Source organism: Pogona vitticeps, chromosome ZW-PAR (assembly GCF_051106095.1).
Source record: "Pogona vitticeps strain Pit_001003342236 chromosome ZW-PAR, PviZW2.1, whole genome shotgun sequence".
NCBI classification, from domain to species: domain Eukaryota; kingdom Metazoa; phylum Chordata; class Lepidosauria; order Squamata; family Agamidae; genus Pogona; species Pogona vitticeps.
In genome coordinates this window covers 7,373,220-7,393,197 of record NC_135800.1, presented here as the reverse complement: position 1 = coordinate 7,393,197, position 19,978 = coordinate 7,373,220, and the positions used below count along the sequence as shown (strand labels likewise).

Below are 19,978 nucleotides of genomic sequence, written 5' to 3'. Positions count from 1 at the left end.
TTCTTTTCCTTTCAGAACCTGACCCGGGAACAGGCAGATTATTGCATCTCTCACATGAAGCCGTACATGGACAGCAAAGGCAGGGAGCTTCCCTCTGCCTACGACTACATTGAATTTACACGTTCCCTCTTTGTGAATTGATACCCAGTGCTAGTCCCACAGCATCCTGAGAATGTGCTCACGTCTTCTGCCTCTTTTCTCTCTGCATGTGTCCACCACTGTGCTCAGAAATAACCAATGTTACCTGTCCAGTGTAACCTTAAAACTGCTTAGCTTAAGAACCTCTAATATTCTTAGTACAAGGAGCAAAAATGTTGCCGTGTGCTTCAATAAAAGTTATTGGTCCAAGTGAAACCAATTCTGCTTTTTTCATGGGGCCCTAAAAATTCCCAAAGACACTTTTATCAAAGAACTGCAGCACAAACAAGGAGTTAATCTCGGCTCCTGTTCACAGTCTCTTCTACCCTTTGGACTATCATTACAGCTTGCAGAGAAGAGGGATTAAATTAAAAGGGACTTGCTTGATGTAAAGATGTTTAGAGCCCACTGAAAAACATACCAAATCTTTTATTGCAGTTTGTGTCAATCGGTCACCTCGTTGGCTAGTTGGTCAAGATGGCTCATTTCTCGTGGTCCCTCTTCTGTAAAATCTGAACTTAGCTGCCAGATTTTTACTACTCCGCCACCATCTCCAGCAGCAAGAAGCTGGGGCTGTCTGTGGTTGAACTCTAAGCAGTACACGGGACTCTGGTCAGAGGTCTGCTTGATAGAAATGGAAGGCTTCTGAGCGCTCTTCCCAAAATCAAACAGCTGGATTTCCCCTGCAAAGCAAAGAATATGACCATTATAGCCACACTGTCAGCCTGGCCCAACTCCCATTGCTCTCAGCTGTTGGCCTTTCAGGTGTTTTAGACTTGATTCTTAGAAACCCTGAACATTTGCCATGCTGTCTGGGGGTTCTGTAAGCTGAGAGCCAAACGTTGAGAACCTTGCTTATAAAACTTCCTTACATTCTAAATTAGGCCAAATTGCAGAATAATCTTTTTTTGCTAAAAGTTTGGACAGAGGTTCTGACTGCTCGTATCTACTGCCAGTCCAAGTAGAATTCCCATGGCCTGCATCTCAGTGAAATTAAAGAGGCCAGTGTGTTTAAGGAAATATTCCCTTTTCCAATTGTTTCCCATTTTTTAAAAGAGACCACACATTCTGCTAACCAGAAATGGTATTAGGCAGCCACATTCATCTTTCAAATACAAAAACTAACCCAGTTTGCATATTGTTCACTATTGACAGAAAATGTGGCTTAAGGCGGAGCGGGTACTATCCACTTGTTTTTCTGTTGTGGCTGTACAGACCTCGTTGAACAGTAAATGCATACTTACTTACCCTCACCAGAAGTGGCTGCAAAAACCAAAGGCCGTACTGGAGACCACCTGACACTGAAAATGTATTTTTTCGACAACTGAAGAGCAATGAGGGGCTGAGCTTGTAGCATGGAATGCAAATGAACATGGCCAGTGGTGCCGCCACTCAAAAAAAGATTCCTAGGAACAAGCAGAAATTCAGGAAAATAAAAAACAAAGGACCATCCGGAGGATCCTGTTTAAAGAGAAGTGTGTTAGGTTGTAACACTATTTAAGCAAAGCAGGAATTGTTGGTCTTTATTCTCTAGGGTCACGAAAGTAAACGATCCTAATATATTTGGGTCATTTTGGGTAGAAAGCAGCACAGAAATATTTCAAATAAATAAAAATTACTCGGGGGGGGTATGCAAATGACAAACATTTCTAAGACAGCTCCTGACATAATCATGGCTTTTCCAGATGTTATTGTTAGCCTAAGCTCACTGAGAACAGAAATAATAATTAGAAAAAAAATCCAAATGTGAATACATTCTCAGAACTGAAGCCGAAACTCTGTAATTATCCACTCAAGCCAAACAGACATCTTTTCCTGCATTTACTCCACAGGAATTCTGTGTTCTAATATATTATTTGCTGTCTGAACCAGAGAAAGGGCATGTCATTGTCAGGGTTACTACTCCCCATTTGTTCCATGAGAAAGCCAAGGAATTAGGGACAGAGTCCATCCCATCTTTTGAGTAGGGCAGGCTAACCAAACGGAGAGAAGCTGTGATTCACTTGCATCTATGCTTACACAGACAAGCTGGACTCCTTACTCACCTGTGGAAAGGTGAGCAGCTTACGCAATAGACAGGTCCACCGTAGGGAGCAAAGACAAACTGGGCCGGGGCCTTAAGTGGGATCGAACTGCCCTTCTGTAAGAGAGCAACCGTCTCCACGGCACTGGAGCACTTCAGCACGTAGCCCCCTTCCGTGCCCACAATGAATACGCTGGGCTCAAAGTGGGAGAAGCAGAGAGAGGTCACGCCCACGGCTGTGTCTCCACGGGCATGCTGGGGGGGGGGAGAGAAAAAGGAAGAGGACAGGCCCACCGTGAGATGCACAGGTTAAGCAGGCAAAACCAAAACAAGCCGCACGCTATAGTGAAAGCTCAACGAAGAATGCCTAGACTGTCAAATTACGTTGTACTTCCTCACAACCGCTGCAGGGTTAGGAGATGGAGAATACCCTTTGTGGAGTAGTGCAAGGGAGTTGCACTGAGTAGGAGAAAAAAGTCATAAACATCTACTCAGGCCATCTTGTTAACGCTTGACAAACTCAGCAACCGTTCTGCTCCATTTCAGGAATCGTCCTGCTTGCCGAGTCTGGCTCAAAAACAGCTCTACACCAAAAGACATAAAACACCCCCAGTCCCGATTCCAAGCACAACTGGCAACAAAACAGAAATGCAGTTCTGTGGGAAATCACATACCGTATTTTTCGCACCATAAGACGCACTTTTTCCCCACAAAACAGGGAGGTGGAAAGTCTGTGCGTCTTATGGAGCGAAGAAAACAGATTATATTTTCCTGTTTTCTTCTCCTAAAAAATTGGTGCGTCTTATGGAAAGGTGCGTCTTATGGAGCGAAAAATACGGTAGTTTGCATACAGGTGATCTTGAGCAACAAAGAACTAGAGTTGAATCCTTGTGAACGTCGCTAGCAGTAAAAACAAAAATAGGTGGAGGTGTAGTGCCCACTTCTGCCCTTGGTTCCTCCAGGAGGCTCTGGGCCTTTGACTTCTATTTCCCAAATTCTTCTTCCATAAAGCAAGACCTAACACTGTTCCAGACCCTATATGGAATCTAGCCAGTCCCCCATCTGGGGAGGCCATTCTCTTTCCTACTCAAAAGCCCACCTTTTTCAGCTTCATGGTCCTGGGGATTTGCTGCAGCACAAAAGCAAAGCCGTCCATCGGCTTGAGGAGGCCATCTCTCTCCTCCTGCCACAGTAGGATCTTCCCGTCGGTGGAGACGCTCAGAACGCAGAAGGAGTGGTGGTGCTTTGAGTCTCTAAACCAGCCCACCTGATGTAGCAGCAAGGAGAAATGAAATAGAATGTGTTGCTGCCGCCCTGGCACAGATTCCCCAGTCCTTGTAATACATTACAAACATGTCATAGCAATGTTATATAAAGAGACAGTTACAAAGGTTGTAACCTCACCAATGGTCTCCAGACCATTCCTATTTTATTAGGAATGTCAGCCAAGTAAAGGAAATCATTGTTTAGTGATGGGATCATGGCTTTTTCCCCAGCTGATTAACCAGTTTTATGCTGTATATCACATCTGCATAGGGGTCGACCACTACACAGTAAGACCAGTGTCCTCTTGCTTCATTGCAACTAAGAGCAGACCTGTGAATCGGCTCTTGAACAGTAAGCCATTACCTATATAAATCCCATTTGCTCTATGGACCTACTTCAGCTGGGATTAGCCAATGGGTTTCAGTCCCCCAAAGTAAATTTTCAAAGCTCCATTGATGGGAAACTACTTGGAAAGGCTGAAAACTTGTCAATGTGGCAACCTCCCTTTCTACCTGATAAACAGGATCTGTGTGGGTGTCATCCGTCATTCCTGTCCTCCAGACCAAGGGATCCTCCAGTCTGCTGGTGTCCCAGACCAAGACCTCCCCATTGAACAGGCCACCTGAAGGAGACAAGACATGTGTCTCACAGTATTTCTGCTAAGCACCGTCCCTCTGCTATACATGTGGAATCTCAGAGATCCTCCAAGCTTCAGACCATACCTCCCATCAAGCTATACATTACTGGTCATCTTTTTCTTGATTTCAAAGCCATCAAGGTCGGTCTGGGTATAGGTTACTACTGGAATTGGCGAAATCGATTTCAACCCCTGTCCCACCCTTCCCAATCAAAATCAACTCTCAATACGCTGCTAGCAGAACGTTAAAAAAATTTCAAGGATAAAAACAGAACAAAACAGATGCCAAGAGAACAAACCATGCCATGTGAAATCGGGGTGGGGGGTGGGGGAAGAACCTACACAAAGAGTTTTTAAAGCCCCACCACCACTACACAAACCCAGCTTACTGGATGGTAAGCAACAATACAGGGCAAAAAACCCGGTGTCTTCGTAGAGAAAACAATGTGCCAGACTCCTGGCCACCTGAACTGCTTCTGCTCCACCATGTCAAGCCAGGTATGCTTGGAGGGTGGGGTGGGACCTACTTGCAAAACCAAGGGAAAGGGGGGGAAGGTACAAAACAAAGAAAGAAGAGCAAGCTACCTGCAATGAGGGAAGGGTGCACCGGGTGGAAAGCCAAACACATCACGGCGCTGGGGGTTTCCACCACCAGATCTGGACGGGTGGGGTTCAGAGCTCTGCGGTCTAGGTTCCAAGTGCAGACATAGGATTTTTCTGCACTCCAGTCCCCATCATCCAGCCTGGAAGAAAAAAAGAGAAAAACAGTTGCCTCTGCAACATTCCTTACCTGACCACACGCCTTCAGGAGTGCATCAGAAGGCGTCTGCTTTCTTCATAGGATCTTCTAGGATGCAGTTCCTCTCTGTCTATCACACACACACACTTTCCCCTCCTCCCCACACTTTCCAGTACAGGCAGCATAAGGGCAGTATCTGTTAAAATACAAAGACAAGAATCTCCTGACATCCAAATGGCTGGAGAAATACATCCTGGTTCTAAGTGGTCAGAGCACTGGCTTGTGATTAGGGAGGCCCGAGTTCAAATTCCCACTTTAGCCGTGAAATTCGCTGAATGATCTTGTACCAGCTTTTTAAAGAAACTGATTTGTCAAACTAAAAAAATCTAGAATAAAAACACTTGCCAAATGTCAGAATACAGCCTCCTTAAAGCGAACCAGTGTTTGTGGCTTTGTTCAACTCACCTGCCATATGAACACGCAACAACGGCCCCTGTGGCATTCCAGGAGATACCGGTGACATGCAGCTTGCACTCTTGAGCTTCCGGATATGATAAGCTGTGCAAACAACTAACCTGCAAAAAAGGAGCAAAGCCTGACTTACCTCACAGGGCTGTTGTAAAGACAAAAACAGGGAGAAGGAGACTATAGAGGGAAAAGCTTCCTGACAGAAAGGTGCAATATAAACCTAAAGAGGTAGCTAGTTTAGTCTATGGCAACCAATCAAACAGCTTTATGATGTCTCCAAGACTAATCAGTTTTTATTTGGCAGAAATTTATTTATAACTTTTTTGTTTTTTATGGTGACATGGGGGGGGGAGCAGCTATCTCGGCCCTGCTGCAGGATACTCCCTCGTTCAGCACTTAAGGAATTTGACAGAGAATAGAGCCGAGCGAGAAAGATTTTAACTATTATCCCTGCTCTCTCCGAAAGCAGGGGCTTACCGTTTCATTTTGATCCGTCCAGTTCACCTCGAAACCATCAAAGGCATGGCTTTTCCAGTTCTTATCTAATTCCCGGATGACAACCTCTTCTACTCTCTGCAGGAAAGAGCGCAGAGAGGCATAGTCCACCGTTGCAGGAGAGGGGAGACCCCGTGCTTGGGCCTGCTCCTCGTCCGTGTCGGTCTGAACGCCTGCATCCTGGCAGTAGCGGGACTGGGCAACAGCTTCTTTGGTGGAGATCAGCCTGGTCTGGGTGCTTTTCTGTTGAAATAACAAAGAGGCTGTCTATCCAAACAAGAGTTTGAAGAACTTTCTTTCCCTAATTCAGTTCAAGTACAAAACCTGGTCCCCTTGATCAACAGCAGGGTTGTTGTGGCTTCCTTGATTTACTCCAACAAGATTCGAATCCATCAGATCACACAATTTCTGTTTGATGTAAGCTTTCGTGAACTGCAGGCCACTGTCTCCAAATACTCATGCAGGAGGAAAAGGGAGAACAGGTGACTGTTAAGGCTTCAGGCTGGGGATGGCTTAGCAGAAGGCTCCTGCAGCATCTTTGTGATATGCATAATACAGAGGAAGTATATACTCTTATTATTGTTAGCTAGTTATACTTCACTGCCACAGTCAATGGCCACGTGCAACTATTTGTAAAGCATAACCCTCTCACTAGTTCTTGTAATAAAGGTGATTATTAGCCCCATTTGAGGGACAGAGATTGAGGCAGGGTAGACCATCTGAGTGTGGGTAGTGGTTAGAGCAGCAGGACTGGGCCAATGAATTGCCTATTCATTCTCTTTGTCTTCCTGCCTAACCTACCTACCTTTGACACAAAAATAAAGTTGCAGAGCCATGTAATTAACCAATAAATAACAGCTGAGGCGAGGTTGAGGGAGTAACATGGGTTACGGCTGACTGCTCCTTACAAAGCCTGCCTGCTGTATACAGCTAAGGTAAGGAGTCATGCCCTAATGGCTTATTGGTTTCCTCGTTCATGCACAAATTCATTCATTTAGTAAGACGCAATAAAATTGTAGAGCTGAAAGGGACCCTACGGATCCCTGTTAAGGAGGCCTGAACTCCCAACCTCTGGCAGGGAAGCCGGGGAGACCTCAACCACTGAGCTATCCAGCTTGACCCTTTCTCCTTAAGGAGAACCAAAGTGGCTTCCATTATTGATATTAATTACACAATACACACAGGTTACATTTCCAACTTGCAGCCACGCTTTCGATGGCATTCCTGGCTCTCCCTCTCGCCATTTTACCTTCACTACAAGCCTGTCGGGTGGGCCAGCCACCCGAGAAGGGGCGGCCAACCTGAGGTCACCCGGGGAGTAGCATGGCTGAGAAGGGGGAAGGCATATGAACGAGCCCGAGTCTCTAACCCCGTGGTTACCACCCAGTAACCTTGGCTAACCGGAGTAAGTCTCTCGCCCTTGCTGCGCCCCACGGTCCCCCTCCCTGGCGCCGCCACCGGCGGACCCAGCCCGGGCCTCTCACCTCCTCGCTGCGGGACCCCTGGGCCCTCCGCCACACGGACGCCACACCCGTCCCGCCGCCCGCCGCCCCCCAGTCCCCGAACATGGCTCCCCGGCAGGTGAGGCAGGACCGCCCCGGGCCTAGGCAGGCTCAGGTGAGGCAGTTGCCCTAGCAACGAGGGACGGGCGGCGGCCGGGGCGCGGCAAGATGGCGTCGCTTTAAGGGAACGCGGCGTCGCCACGCCCCCCCGGCAGCCATCTTTCTTAAGGGAATGTGTCTCGCCCCTCCTCTCCAAAGCCCAGGCTCGGCTTTGCAGTTTTAAACGAATCGGGATGATTGCTTAGGATCCGTATTTAGGATCCTGCTGCTAGTGGGGAAAGGGCGAAGTTCCAGGCGTCGCAAACCGCGGAGAAAAATGTCTCTTAAAAAAAGAAAAAGAAAAAGTTATTTTCAAAAGAAAATACGCTGCAGAGCTTCCCCGCAGTAATGAACAACTACAATAAAGAGCCAATAGTTTGCAAATGCTGTGTTTGCATAACAAACGTGTTATTCTTCATCGACAGTGCATGCGTATTGCCCGTCACGAAACAAAATACAATGTCTTTTTTTCCCCCACGTTCTTCCTTTAAAAAAAAAACAGTAACTTGAACCACTAAAAAAAACCCCAATCCTTGGGGGTGGAGGGGAGAAATATTTTGGCCGAATCCCGGTTTGCACTGTCCGTAGGCAACCCGGGTGCTCTGGACGCTTCCCTCGGAGGGAATGTACTGTATCTGACACTTGCGAAGGTGCGCCCCTGAGAGCCTCGCTCGAGAGGAAGAAAGGCAGCAGCCACACCCGTCTTGAATGCCGAAAGCAGAGGATCCGAGCCGCTGGGATAGGAGATGAGGTATGTAGACCCGACCTCGCGGGGTTGTTGTGCGGAGAGATCGGCGCGCACCTTCTCTCGCCAACCCTTCCTCTAAAGGCAGAGCAGCCCCGGCCCATGGCCACCCTCCTTTTTCTTGCCTCCCTCTTATTGCACCAGGGGCCGCTTTCACGCGCGGGCTTCTTCATCATCATCTTCCTCTTCCCCCTCCCCCCTTCTTTTCCTGGCTTCTCTGTGCCGGTCGTGGATCCGGCCCCCGCCACCCACCCCTCGTCGCCTCCGGCTCCTGCCCCGCGATGTTCTTCCCCGGCTCTCGGCAGCAGCAGCAGCGGGAGGAGGAAGAGGAGGAAGAGGAGGAGGAGCGGCTGCGGCGGGGGCGGCGGCGGCGGCCGAAGAGCCTGGCGGGGGGCGCGGGGGCGCTGCGAGCCGCGCCGGACCTTTCCCTGCTGCGTCACCCGCGGGCGCTCCGCCACCTGCTCAGCCTCGAAGGGCGCTCCGGGGCCCCCGAGACCTGTTTCCCGGGCTGGCAGGTGGAGCTCCAGCCTTACATGCGGAAGATGCTGGCTTTCTGGATGCTGGAGGTCTGTCTCCTCTCTCCTCCTCTGGATCCCCTCCCCTACTCCGCAGTAAACCCAGCGGGCCTTGGAGAAAAAAAAATATGACCCTTCCATGGCTGTCTACTCAAAAGTAGGAGCTTAGTCCGTACAGAATGTAGCCTGCCAAAATGGAGGCACGGTGGCCCTTTTCTACCAGTAAATCTAAGCAGAGATATATAAAAGTGAGACTCAATTCTGTGTTCATTTGCGCAAGAGTAAATCGAGGCCGAGCGAAGTGAGCTTTGCGTTAGTGGGTATGCACAAAGACGCTCAAAAACGAGCAAAACAACTCAAAAGGTCGTTTGGGGCCCAAAGAGTTTGCAAATACTGTCCTGAGGCATGTCTACTTATAAGTGCGTTCAACGTAGTTCAATGCAACTTACTTCTAGGTAAATGCAATCAGGATTGAAATGCGGGGCGATTTTCATGTGGGGGGTGGGCAGTGCATACATTCCGTGGAAAAAAAAGTTGAAGATCAAGGCCATAAATGAAGGTCCTTGCAATTCAGTGCACATTTTAAGGTCCAGAATGCCAGTCTGAAAGGGGAGGACATGAGACAGACAGAAAGACACGGTCTTAGCCGAAAAGTCTGACAATTTTTTAAAAAACACATTGAGCAATTTTTAAAAAAATGCAGGACTTCCAAAGATTGTTAAAAAATGGCAACCGAAAGTGATTAAACACCACTCCCTATTTTGCAGAAAAAGTGGGATTCCATTTTTTTTCATAGTAAATGTAGCAAAGGAAGGCTGCTTAGATCACCAGATCTTCTGCTTAGCTCCCATGTCTTTCTTCACTTTTAAAAATTGCTTTAATGCCTTTTTTCTTTTTCTCTCCCCCCCTTTTTTTAAGCCCTCAGGGAGCGTAGAGGGTACACACCTTCTTTCTAAACACATTCTCTTTCCTTCTTTCTTTCCTTCCTTCCTTCTTAGGTATGTGAGGAGCAGAAGTGTGAGGAGGAGGTTTTTCCCTTGGCCATGAGTTACGTGGACCGCTACCTGTCTCTGGTGCCCATGCCCAGAAATCATTTACAACTTCTGGGAACGGTCTGTATGCTGCTGGCTTCCAAGCTGCGAGAGATGGTGCCTTTAACGGTGGAGAAGCTCTGCATTTACACAGACAATTCCATCGCGCCACAGCAAGTTTTGGTAAGCGGTTTATGCCTCTCTAGCAACAGTAAGGAAGAGCGTTTGGGGGTGTCACATATAGGCTTCTGAGTTTCCCCAGTATTTTTCCCCATCCCTCTTTCATTTTAGAAAATAATCATCAAATCAAGATCTAGCTTCTGCCCTTCTTAGGTACAGTGGTGGTAATTTCTAGTGAATGAAAGGCTGTTAACAATACAGATTTCTGCTTCATATAACATAGTAGTTTCTTCTTTTTCCCCAGGACTGGGAGCGTTTAGTTGTAGAGAAATTAAATTGGGACCTGGCGTCTGTGATTCCAAATGATTTCCTCGACCTCGTTCTCCACCAGCTTCCGCTACCTCAACAGAAGGTGGACCCCGTCAAGAAGCATGCACAGACTTTCATTGCCTTGTGCGCCACAGGTATTGCACAAGGGGCTTTTATTTGGAAGAATGGGAGAGAGGGTTGTGTGATGGAAGGTGATGGCTCCAGGTTTAATTTGTAGTTTTGCAAAACTAATATTGCCAACGGATCCATTGAGGTTGAAACGTCTCTCCCACTGATATCAACGTCCTTAGTTATAGGTTTTTGTCTCAAAAACCAAGGATGATGCATATAGGACAAATGTCTAAAAAACCCTATTATTTGTAAACATCTTGTGTTGGGAGATGAACGGTAACAGCAAAAACTCTGCTACCTGGCAAATTAAAGAGAGGCTAGGGGCCCATGCCATAAACTCACAGAAGTTTCTAGCTACCACAACACGGCCTTTTTGCTAAAGTTACTGTTTGCATAAAATAAGGATACAGCCTATAGTTCATAGATCAACCCATCATGTTCTCTTGTCAGGGCCAATGATCCTTCTAAATGTGTTAGTATTAGCACTGCTTCCAATTTCTGCCGCTGTGTTTTCTTCTTCCAAAGAGAGGTTAACTATGAACCAATCTGAGCTAGTTTCTTTCTCTTCTGCTGTGTCTCTCTCGGTGTTTTCAGATCACACATTTGCTCTGTATCTGCCATCCATGATTGCAGCGGGCAGTATCGCTGTGGCAGCCCTTGCCCTCTTGGCACCCTCAGACTTTCTTTCTGGCAAAGTGCTCTTGGAAATGCTTGCTGGCATTACCGGCACAGACGTGGTGAGTATGGGTGCTGCAGAGCAGAAGTTGTAACTGGGACACGTAGACCTGGCTGCTGCTTGATTTAGGGCAAGGCTGTTGAGGGCTTTGTAGCTGCCACATTCCCCATAGGGCTGTCTCGGTGCATTTTGCGGGTTCTGTGCTGAATGGCATGCTGTGTCCGGCAGGAAGGAAGGTTTATTGTGGAAAGGGAATGTTGCTAAGACCGAAAACGGGGAAAGTTAGTTGTCTAAACTACAACTGCTGGAATACCTCATGCCATGCTAGGGGCCAGGGCATGTTGGCAGCTGTCCCAGCCTCCTGGTTGCAACCTCTTGGCCACAGACACTTTCCTGTAAGTGAAAGGATCACATTTTGCACAGTAGCTGTTACTCTTGTCCTTCTTCCCTCAGGGTTGCCTGAAAGTTTGTCAGGAGAGCATTGAGGCTGCCGCTGTGGCAAAGAACCTGAAACATCCACGCTGCTCTCAGCAAGAACCTGGTCCTTCTGAGGCAACCAGGAAATCAGTGTGACCGCCGCAGCCTCAGATGGTCGTACATTGCAGACTAAAGTCAAAAACATGGAAACTGACTAAAATTATTCTTCGTCAACCTCAGCATCCTTCTGAATGTTCAAAAGACAACTCCCATGATCCACAGGAACCATGGTGATCATGGATGATGGGGTATATAGTCAAACAGTTTCAGAGGGTCCAGTCTTGGGGAAGGCTGCTAAATATTTCCCGCCCCCAAGAAAGTACCCTTCCACCATAATGTGGAACATTGTTAGTGACATACACTGCAATTCAGATTTTAAGTGCTGTTCTATAGATGAGCGTTATCTCATTAATTCCCTCTAATCCAGAACTACATTATTTTATTGTAACCCCTTTGCTGTAAATTTAAAACATTTCACTTTTATTTTTGTCTTAAGAAGTCAAAAATGCTTTCTAAGAGGACAGAAGTAACATTCAACTGGAGGTGGGTGGAGAACCATTATTAAATATCTGCTATAAAGTCTCAGATACTGAAATCAACTATGGGTATCAAAGGTTTCACCGGTATAAATCAAATTTCATAGAATGTATTATCTGGAAGCAAAATTAATGTTGGCGTTAAAAACAAATGTAGAGTTAAAATAAAGTTAAGCCTTTTGAAGTACTTGGTAGTTTATGAGGAAGAAAGAGTGTATCCCTTACATACAGCCACATTGTAAGAATGATTGGTGAAATTTATTGGTTGGTCATAGCTAATTCATGTTACTAATTCATTTAGCTAATTCATAGCTAAATGCTACGGCCAGCATTCTTTTTATTCAATAGACAAAAATGTTGTGGGATAAATGTGTAAATTAATGGCATAATGTCATAGTTTTTTTTGAATCTATGATTGCAGTGTTAAGTGTGCAGTGCAGTATCTTACACAGTTTGAGTTACTGCAACCCTTTGAGGTAGGTCAGGCTGAGTGAGTGTAAGTGTCCCAAGATCACCCTGTGCGTTCCTTGTGAGTAAGGATTTCAGTGCTGATCTACTGAATCTATTCCCGAAACTCTACTTAGTACACTACACTTACTTCCTCTTTCTATTAAAATAATCTTTAAGCCATTGCGATGGCTCTTTCTTAGATTGAAGCTGTGTCCATTCTGAGGTCCCACCAATCTATTATTTTAAAACAAGTGGCGTTTTTGGCAGGACACTTGGGTTCTGATTATTTATTTTATTTGATTTATACCCCGCCCATCTGGCCTACAAGGCCACGCTAGGCGGCTCTAAAGATGTGGGTCTAAATCTACTACGTGCTACAGTATGTTAGTTTCTACTTTGGATCCTGAGATGTTATTGGACTAAAATTCCCAGAAGCCTTCACCACTAGGTAGAATTTCTGGAAATTGTAGTCCAAGAACATCTGAGGACCCAAGGTTGGGAACCACTGTATTAAAAGTTACGGTAAGGGTGCAATTACAACATTTACCCTGTAGGTGACACCAGAGAGCTAAGCAATTGAAAACAGCAAGGCAGTAGAAGCAAGAGATGTATACTGTATTTATTCCAACTTCAGGCTAATTTTGAACCCAGGCAACCAGCTGGACATTGCAAGAAGGGACTGCAGCATCCCTGACTACCTGCCTAGTTTGTCCACCTGACAGCAGTAGCGAGAGAGCACTGTTGCTTCAACCATGGTAGCATAGGGTCAAGCAAAGGATGGCTCCGATCTGTACCTGCCAGCAGTTAGCAGGAACCAGTTTTCTCCAGCCTGACACCTGATAGATGTGGGAGGTGTAGTCCAAAGTATCTGGAGCCCTCAGTCCTGCACAGTTGAAGAAGACCTAACTGAACCAGGTAGCACTCGTCACTCATTACATTGCTTACTAGTTTCTGAGCTGTGGGCTTCCTTGTTGCTATTTGCAAGAAGGAGACCTGTGTGAACTGGATGTTTTCTGGTCATTGCAGTAGGAAGCGTCTGGTTTTCCTTCCAGAGTAGGGTCTAAATCAGAGATGGGAAACCGTGGCCTTCCATATGTTCTTAGACTGAAACTCCCATCATCAGTCACCACTAGGGGTGCCAGTTAAGGATGATGGGTGTTGCAGTCCAACAGCACTTGATATATGTGTGGATAGAGGTAAATAGCTACTGAGTCGAGAGTGTTGATTTGTTGAGCCCAGTATTGTCCGTTCTGACAGAGAACAGTTTTCCAGGATTTCAGGCTGGCTTGTTTGCTGGCTTTTCCTGGGGATGTCAGGATCTGAACTTGCGATCCTGAGCATCCAAACGAATTGCTGTGTCATGGCGCTGTGACTGTTCCTTTGAGAGACTCGATCCTGTGGTTGCAATAGCAGACAAGCGAGGTAACCTATGTACAGAGCTAGCCCATCCGGGAGAATGACGGCAAGTCGCAAAAGGATTTTTCTGTCTGACTGCAGGGAGGGTAACATGGAAGCCCCAAGGGCACACGATGTGAATTGTTTTCAAGACTTTTTTTTGTATCTCAAACAGCTGACCTGCAGGCCTGCTGTTTCCATGTTCAGAAAAGACTCTCTGTTCCCAGAGATCAGCTGAATTGTCCTGCAGTGCTCGTGTGAGCCTCCGCTGAGGCATGAGAGTTTTGGAGGCTGGCAGATCTTTCTTGTGAGTGAAAAGGGGTCTGTCTGGTTTGGAGTAGGTGGGAGATACTGCTTCAAAAATCTGGCCATTTCATCTCTGGCAGACTAATTGCCAGGGGAGCTTCACTCCAAGCACTATCCTGGCTGGGGCAGGCCTAGCAGAGAGCAACACTTGTTTGTTTTTCTCTGTGTAACTGAAGATGGTCCATGGCCTTAATCCCTTTTTCTCAGGGGAAATGCCAATTCCATAAATAAATGGGTTGCCATCAGACACAGAGAGATAGAGAATCTGAAACAGATGTTGCATGGGTGTGCTAGGCAATCTCCAACTGGTTCAGAGCAATCGGTCCCATGGAAGTCTGTGTTGTCAATATTGTTATACATCTTGAGACTCTGTCTCCCATTTGTACTTTAGCCGATAAGGAAAAAGGGGGCAGTACCTGTCTTGTGCCCAGGTCTTGGTGGCTCCCCCATACTTGGGGACCGTGATCTCATGGAACAGGAAGGATCTCCAAAGCCTATGGATCCTGCCCCCAGGCACCCAGACTGCCCATCCGATCTACAGGGACTCCCTCAAAACCCACTTCAGACCACTGCAGGCTTGCTGCATTCTCAGTTCTGTGGGGCCCATGCAAGTACGATTGTCCTCATGTATAATTTCTACAGATGTCCATTTTTAGCAAAAGTACTCGTCAGTTTTGTGCCTTTGACCTAAGGATGTCATGCCTCCTGCCTTGCTCACATGAACCAGCGAGGGAGTGTTCTGGGAATCGAAGGGCAAAAAAAGGAATTCTTCCACACTCGGCTGCAAATGGACGCTGGCCTGGTCCGGAGCCATCCTCCGATTCCATCAGGTGCCGCCTCGTCTTTGCTCCTCTGAGGAATTCAAATGCGTGGAGAATGTGGGCTCAGTGATGCAGGAGGGCTGGCTTCTCACCACAGGAAAACGCTGGAGCAGGTGTTACCCTCGGCCGCCTGCCCAGACTGGCCCAGCGGGTACTGCAGCCGAGGCCAAATTGCTGCTCTTCTTCAGTGGGAAGGGAATCTTTGCACATCCTCAGCCTCACCCCTCTTAGGCCTCTGAGGTGAGCCCTCTGCCTTCTTCTGGTAAAGGGGGCTTCCTTCCTTCCCTCTCTATGGAGCACAAGCCATAAACATCGTACACTTTCCCATTCTTCTCTGACAGTCCTCCTTGCTCTCCTCAGAATGCCACTGCTGATATTCAGGGATCTGTTGAAAGCCCTTCCCATGCCAGGAATGACCAGCTGTGCCCCTATTTAGCTTCCCAAATCAGACAGTATCAGTGTGTTCACAGTATAAATCACATTGCTAGTCCCAACTGGAACAGAACCAGTGAGTCAATGGCGTTTACATAAATGTTCTCTCAACAATTGATTCAGTGGGTCTCCTTGAGTTGAGACGACTAGCAAATGAGTTTACAGAGGAACTTTTCCAAATCTGGGCGGAGGATGCTTAGGCTTCTGCTCTGCCAAGTTCAGAGATATGGAGGTGGGAGGAGAGAGACATCAAAGTGCTTTCTGCCTGAGCCTGGCAGCAGTCCTCCAAGTCGAGAATCTTCTAGTGGAGTTTGTGAAAATCCCCATGAATCAAGACAGATTCCTGAAGCATGCAGGCTGGCTGGTTGGCATCCCGGGGGCAAAGGATGTGGTCTCTGATTCAAGCTGCTTTGGATAACATCCATCCCTCTCAAATGACCGGAAGGATCAGGAGTATTTTTGTCTTTGAAGAAGGCACGCAGAAAGGAAGGTGGAAGAGACTGGGGCATTTGTAATGCAAATTAGCCTTCTCCTTCAGTTGAGGTGAAGCAAAGTGGTTTTAAACCTCGCATATATGAGTTTCTGTGAGTTTTACCATCAAATGCCAGTGAATGAACTGCAGAGTTTTCAGTCCTTCCTCTAGTTAGAAGCTGACCTCTCAATTCCAGCTGTTGCTGAGATGTCTGTGGAGATGGAGAGATGCTAAGACAGATACTTTTTCAGTGTCCCTTGCTTCTGTGGAGAGAAGGGCCCTTCTGTGGGTAAGGGGAAGTGTGGTATGGAAGTAATCCAGAAGGGAATGCATAAGTAGACTATGCTGTGGCAGAGTAACTGACTGTGTTCACCCCAAGGGGTTTCATGATGAGATGACAATCCAAGGATAGCTTCACTTGCTCTTTGTATTTGCAAGATCGAGTCTTGTGACTAGGCTGCTTAAACTGTTTTCCGTCCCCCATCAGCTTTCCCTGGGGACAATGGCAAGCTGTCCTTGGTCGCCACTAACTCTGCACAGCATTTAACTGGAGCCACTGCTGGTCTCCGGAGGTCTGACTCAGCCCTCCTCTTGCTTTAAGTTGCAGATTCCCATATAACTGGGGAAAGGGTCCGTTTAAAGACCTCTTCCTTAAATATAGAGCCTAGGTAGCAAACAAAAGCAGCTAGTGAGGGTAAAGACAGGTCCCTGGAGTGCAACGAAACTTGAAGGCTTAAGCAGAATAGCAGAATCTCACCCTATCTACTGTTGGTCAAGTCCAAAAAGCTGTTTATATTTGTGGTGTTTGTTTGGGCAGCAGATTATATACACATAAAAATACACAATACAGTATAAATAAAACTCTGGCTGATTTCAGTTTCTCAAAATAAGTAGCAATCCAGACTCCTTCCCTGTGGTGCAGATGATGGAATAGAGCTGTAATGCACTCAGCATGTGATTGTAGTGGTAGAGGAGAGTGGAAGGAAGAAAGTTAGTTGTGTTTCTGTATCTTGTCTTTTCCAGCACTCCACATAGTTTGCTACTCTTCGGCTTCCTTCCTTCCTTTTCTGAGGTGACTTCCCAGTTCTTCCTGCTCCTCCCCCTACCTAGTGAAGGAAGGCATGTCTGCAAGCAAGGAAGGCACTCCTAGAAACTAGTAAATAAATGCAGAGCGTTGCTTCCTTGAGTTTTCTTAAAGTAGGGTCTTAGAGCCTCATTTTCACACACACACACACACACCCATGCACATGCTACAGGCTGCAGCAAGGCTGGGAATACCCCCAAAAAACAAACAAATAAAAAAGTTAGGGGGAAAAAATAAGGAAATTAAAAAAGTGGCTGGACTGCCATTTCTGTTTGGGAGTTTCAGGGACTGTGACCCCCGTTCCATACAAATACATGGATGCCTCAGAAGCAGAAAAAACCATTTTATGATTGAAAAAAAGGAATTACTGTACTGTGGTATGGGGAATGCAAAAATAGCCATGGCTACAGTCTTCCCACCCCTACCTTTAAAAATAAATATGTTCACTTGCTAATGAAAAGTGCTTGAGAGATCATGTGGAACAAGAGCCACAGCTTCAACTCCCAGGATCTTGTCCTTTATGTATGTGTGTGCGCGCGCAGAACAGCAAGAGACAAAACTGCAGGTCAGGGGATACTACATTAAGGAGGAAGCCCCTGCTGTTCACAGCCTGCTTGCATTGGGTCAGCTTTGCACCTGGAGCATCGGAGATGACTTCATCCAAGGAAGCTGCAGGCTGCCTTGATATTTAGCTTACATCTTGCATTTGCAAAAAGGATGCTGAACTATGAAGAAAAACAAAGGCCATCCTGACAATGGCTTTCCCCAACCAAGAGCCTTTGATATTTGTTTGACTGTGACTGGGGGGTTGGTGGGGGTTGTAACCACTTGGGGCTAAGATCACTGCCACACCAGGAAAGGGTTCCACATCCAAGAACCTTCACTAGGCACAGTTTTCTAGGCCTTTGCCTCCATCTTTCCAACCATTAAGTTTGGGTCTGACTTTTTTTGGAACAGACCACAAACATGTTAGGAAGTGATTTGCCTAAATGGAGGGTACAGTAGGTAGGTAGATGGCTGGGGGTGTTTTCCCTGATTTCCGAGATCTATTTAGATTGGTACTCTTAACACTTTCTTTTTTTTCTCTCTTTTTGATGTCACCTCCTACTAGTTTTCAGACTTGCAAGACTGGAAGCTAGGGGCTTCTGTAAAAGAGTTTAGAACATTGTTTCCTCTCTGCTTTATCCACAAATTAGTTTTGCACATTAATAGATGATCAGTTTTGTGCTGACCTAAATAAATGCTACTAGCTTGTTGCACTCTATAGGCACAAAAAGCCTCAGAATCCCAAGACAGACAATGCATGTTGCGCCTGAACACCCCGAGTCCACCTTGCTCTCTTATGATTAAAGATGCTAACTTGCTTTTAAACACTGTGCATAGCTAACACTACTGTTCCAACTAGCACCACGAGAAGGTTGTGTCAGGAATGTGTGAAGCAGTTGTGAGTCTGGCAGAGAACAAAAGCTGGCCTCTTTTAGTCCACACCAGGGAGTGGGCATTGCGTGTATCCGTCTTTGCCAACTGGCAATGTCTCGCCTCCTGAAGGGCCATGTATGGCTCAAGTCAGTAGGGGAGACAATGGGGCCCTTTCTCCATCAAAGGGCATCGGGCTCCCAGGAAAGTCTGCGAGAGGGTGAGCTCACTCCCTCCTTGCAGACCGGAAATGACCATGAAATTCTTGGGTGACCTTGGGCCACTTCTTCTTTCCCAAGCTGACCTACCTTGCAGGGGTTTTGTGCATAATGTGGAAGGGAGGAGAGCCATGTACTGTTTGTTGTCTTGAGTTCACCAGAGGAAAGGCAGGATAGCAACGTTGATTATAAGCATAATTGTTCCATTTTTCTGATGCTTTCAAACGCAATTGAACCATATTGACTCCACTGCTTTTGGGTGTTTTTTTTATTTTGTGCCTTTTTGTTCTCTTTTTTTCATGCTATTTTTATTTACACTTTTATTTACACTTTTTATTTCTTTTCATAAGCCTTCTTGGATGTAAGAGGTGGCAGGGCAGTATTAACAAGTGTTTTAAATTAATGGGCAGAAGAAAACTCGCTGCCCTCGTGTGCATGTGGTGCTAACCTTGGCTTAACATCTTGGAGTCCTGCTTGTGTGAATTAGAATCAAGAGTCAAATCCTTTCCCATCTTAATGAGGGGAAGGCAATTAACTTCTGGCTGGTCGCGAGGCAAGAGGCATTTATGCCTAGGAAGCTGGGCCTGGCTGATTTTTCCTTGCAAGGTAAAGGTGGGGGCAAGCCAGCGGGGCTGGGAGGTTAGTTAGAACAGAGAGATTTCATGCCACTACTTGCAGGGAGATGTGATTTCCTTACTACCCTGTTTCCCCGAAAATAAGCCCCAGTTAAGTGAAACCCCACCGTCCACCATTGTGCAGCAACCAGAAGATGACATGACTGTATTTGAACAAATGTACTGTAGATTGTTGTACATGAAAAAAAAAAAACATCCCCTGAAAATAAGCCCTAATGCATTTTTGGAGCAAAAATTAATATAAGACCCTGTCTTATTTTCGGGGAAACAGGGTAATTGTCCTTCCATTGAGGTGTGCTTGACTCTCTCAGGCCTTGATTGCCATTGAAAACATGCATTTTGGGCTAGGGCATACACCTTTTATTAGGCACATTTTTGTTAAGTTTAATTGAGTGGGGGAGAAAGCATGGCAGTGCAAAGGTGGGAGGAGTCAAGCAAACTTTTGTTCAGACCCTCCTATACTCATTCATTCATTCATTCCTACACTTGTACACTCTTACCCATTTATTTATTTATTTATTTATTTGACTTATATACCGCCCCATAGCGCTACAAGCACTCTCCGGGCGGTTTACAATTCATGCATGCAGCCCACAACTAAGTTCAGGACCAGACGTTTGTTTCCCATTTCTTGATTAGAAATTTCCCTACCTGCTGCTGCTTCTCTCTGCACTCGGCATGCGTGCTCAGGTCTTGCAAACTGGAGGCTGTGGTTCCTGTGCCAGATCAGACCGTCTCACATTAGGACATCCTCTTTTCCTAGCGTGATGATCTTTTCCAGAGAGTCTTCTCTTTTTGTGTTATGTCAAAAGTCTGATAGCTTCAGTTTGCACATTTTAGC

At 46.4% G+C, this 19,978-nt stretch overlaps 3 protein-coding genes across 12 annotated transcripts in view; 2 read left to right on the top strand and 1 right to left on the bottom strand.

Annotated features, from left to right (window-relative positions):
• The window catches only part of SPTAN1 (spectrin alpha, non-erythrocytic 1), a 52,150-nt gene extending 51,796 nt beyond the window's left edge, over nt 1–354 (top strand). For all 9 annotated transcript variants that reach the window (XM_072984734.2, XM_072984739.2, XM_078382679.1 and 6 more), the window contains one exon: nt 16–354. In XM_072984734.2, coding sequence (XP_072840835.2) covers nt 16–141 — 126 coding nt within the window. In that variant the 3' untranslated portion in view covers nt 142–354. The remainder of the gene's footprint in view (nt 1–15) is intronic.
• Nucleotides 63–7,439, bottom strand: DYNC2I2 (dynein 2 intermediate chain 2). The gene is made up of 9 exons (XM_020793455.3): nt 7,251–7,439; nt 5,749–6,009; nt 5,269–5,378; nt 4,650–4,807; nt 3,940–4,049; nt 3,261–3,428; nt 2,184–2,416; nt 1,387–1,544; nt 63–821 (listed from the first exon to the last, which is right to left on the bottom strand). The coding sequence occupies exons 1-9, from the start codon at nt 7,332–7,334 to the stop codon at nt 583–585; spliced, it is 1,521 nt and encodes a 506-aa protein (XP_020649114.3). The 5' UTR covers nt 7,335–7,439; the 3' UTR covers nt 63–582.
• A 355-nt stretch (nt 7,440–7,794) lies between these two features.
• Nucleotides 7,795–12,092, top strand: LOC110078878 (G1/S-specific cyclin-D3). 2 transcript variants are annotated; one of them, XM_078382681.1, is made up of 5 exons: nt 7,795–8,118; nt 9,626–9,841; nt 10,083–10,242; nt 10,814–10,956; nt 11,349–12,092. In XM_078382681.1, exons 2-5 carry the CDS (start codon nt 9,671–9,673, stop codon nt 11,466–11,468), a joined length of 594 nt encoding a protein of 197 aa, XP_078238807.1. In that variant the 5' UTR covers nt 7,795–8,118; nt 9,626–9,670; the 3' UTR covers nt 11,469–12,092. The 2 variants fall into 2 exon arrangements, with proteins under 2 accessions (XP_078238807.1, XP_020649117.3); XM_020793458.3 differs by lacking the exon at nt 7,795–8,118 and adding an exon at nt 8,534–8,678.
• Nucleotides 12,093–19,978: the final 7,886 nt, after the last annotated feature.

Excerpts from the sequence above, each read along its gene's own strand:
- DYNC2I2 (XM_020793455.3), bottom strand. The coding sequence starts at position 7,334 with ATGTTCGGGGACTGGGGGGCGGCGGGCGGCGGGACGGGTGTGGCGTCC. Across the intron at positions 4,808-5,268 it reads GTTGCGTGTTCATATGGCAG|GCTGGATGATGGGGACTGGA; the intron begins GTGAGTTGAACA and ends TTTTTCTTCCAG. Across the intron at positions 822-1,386 it reads TGCAGCCACTTCTGGTGAGG|GGGAAATCCAGCTGTTTGAT; the intron begins GTAAGTAAGTAT and ends TTTGCTTTGCAG.
- LOC110078878 (XM_020793458.3), top strand. The coding sequence starts at position 8,646 with ATGCGGAAGATGCTGGCTTTCTGGATGCTGGAG. Across the intron at positions 8,679-9,625 it reads TGGCTTTCTGGATGCTGGAG|GTATGTGAGGAGCAGAAGTG; the intron begins GTCTGTCTCCTC and ends CTTCCTTCTTAG. Across the intron at positions 10,957-11,348 it reads GCATTACCGGCACAGACGTG|GGTTGCCTGAAAGTTTGTCA; the intron begins GTGAGTATGGGT and ends TTCTTCCCTCAG.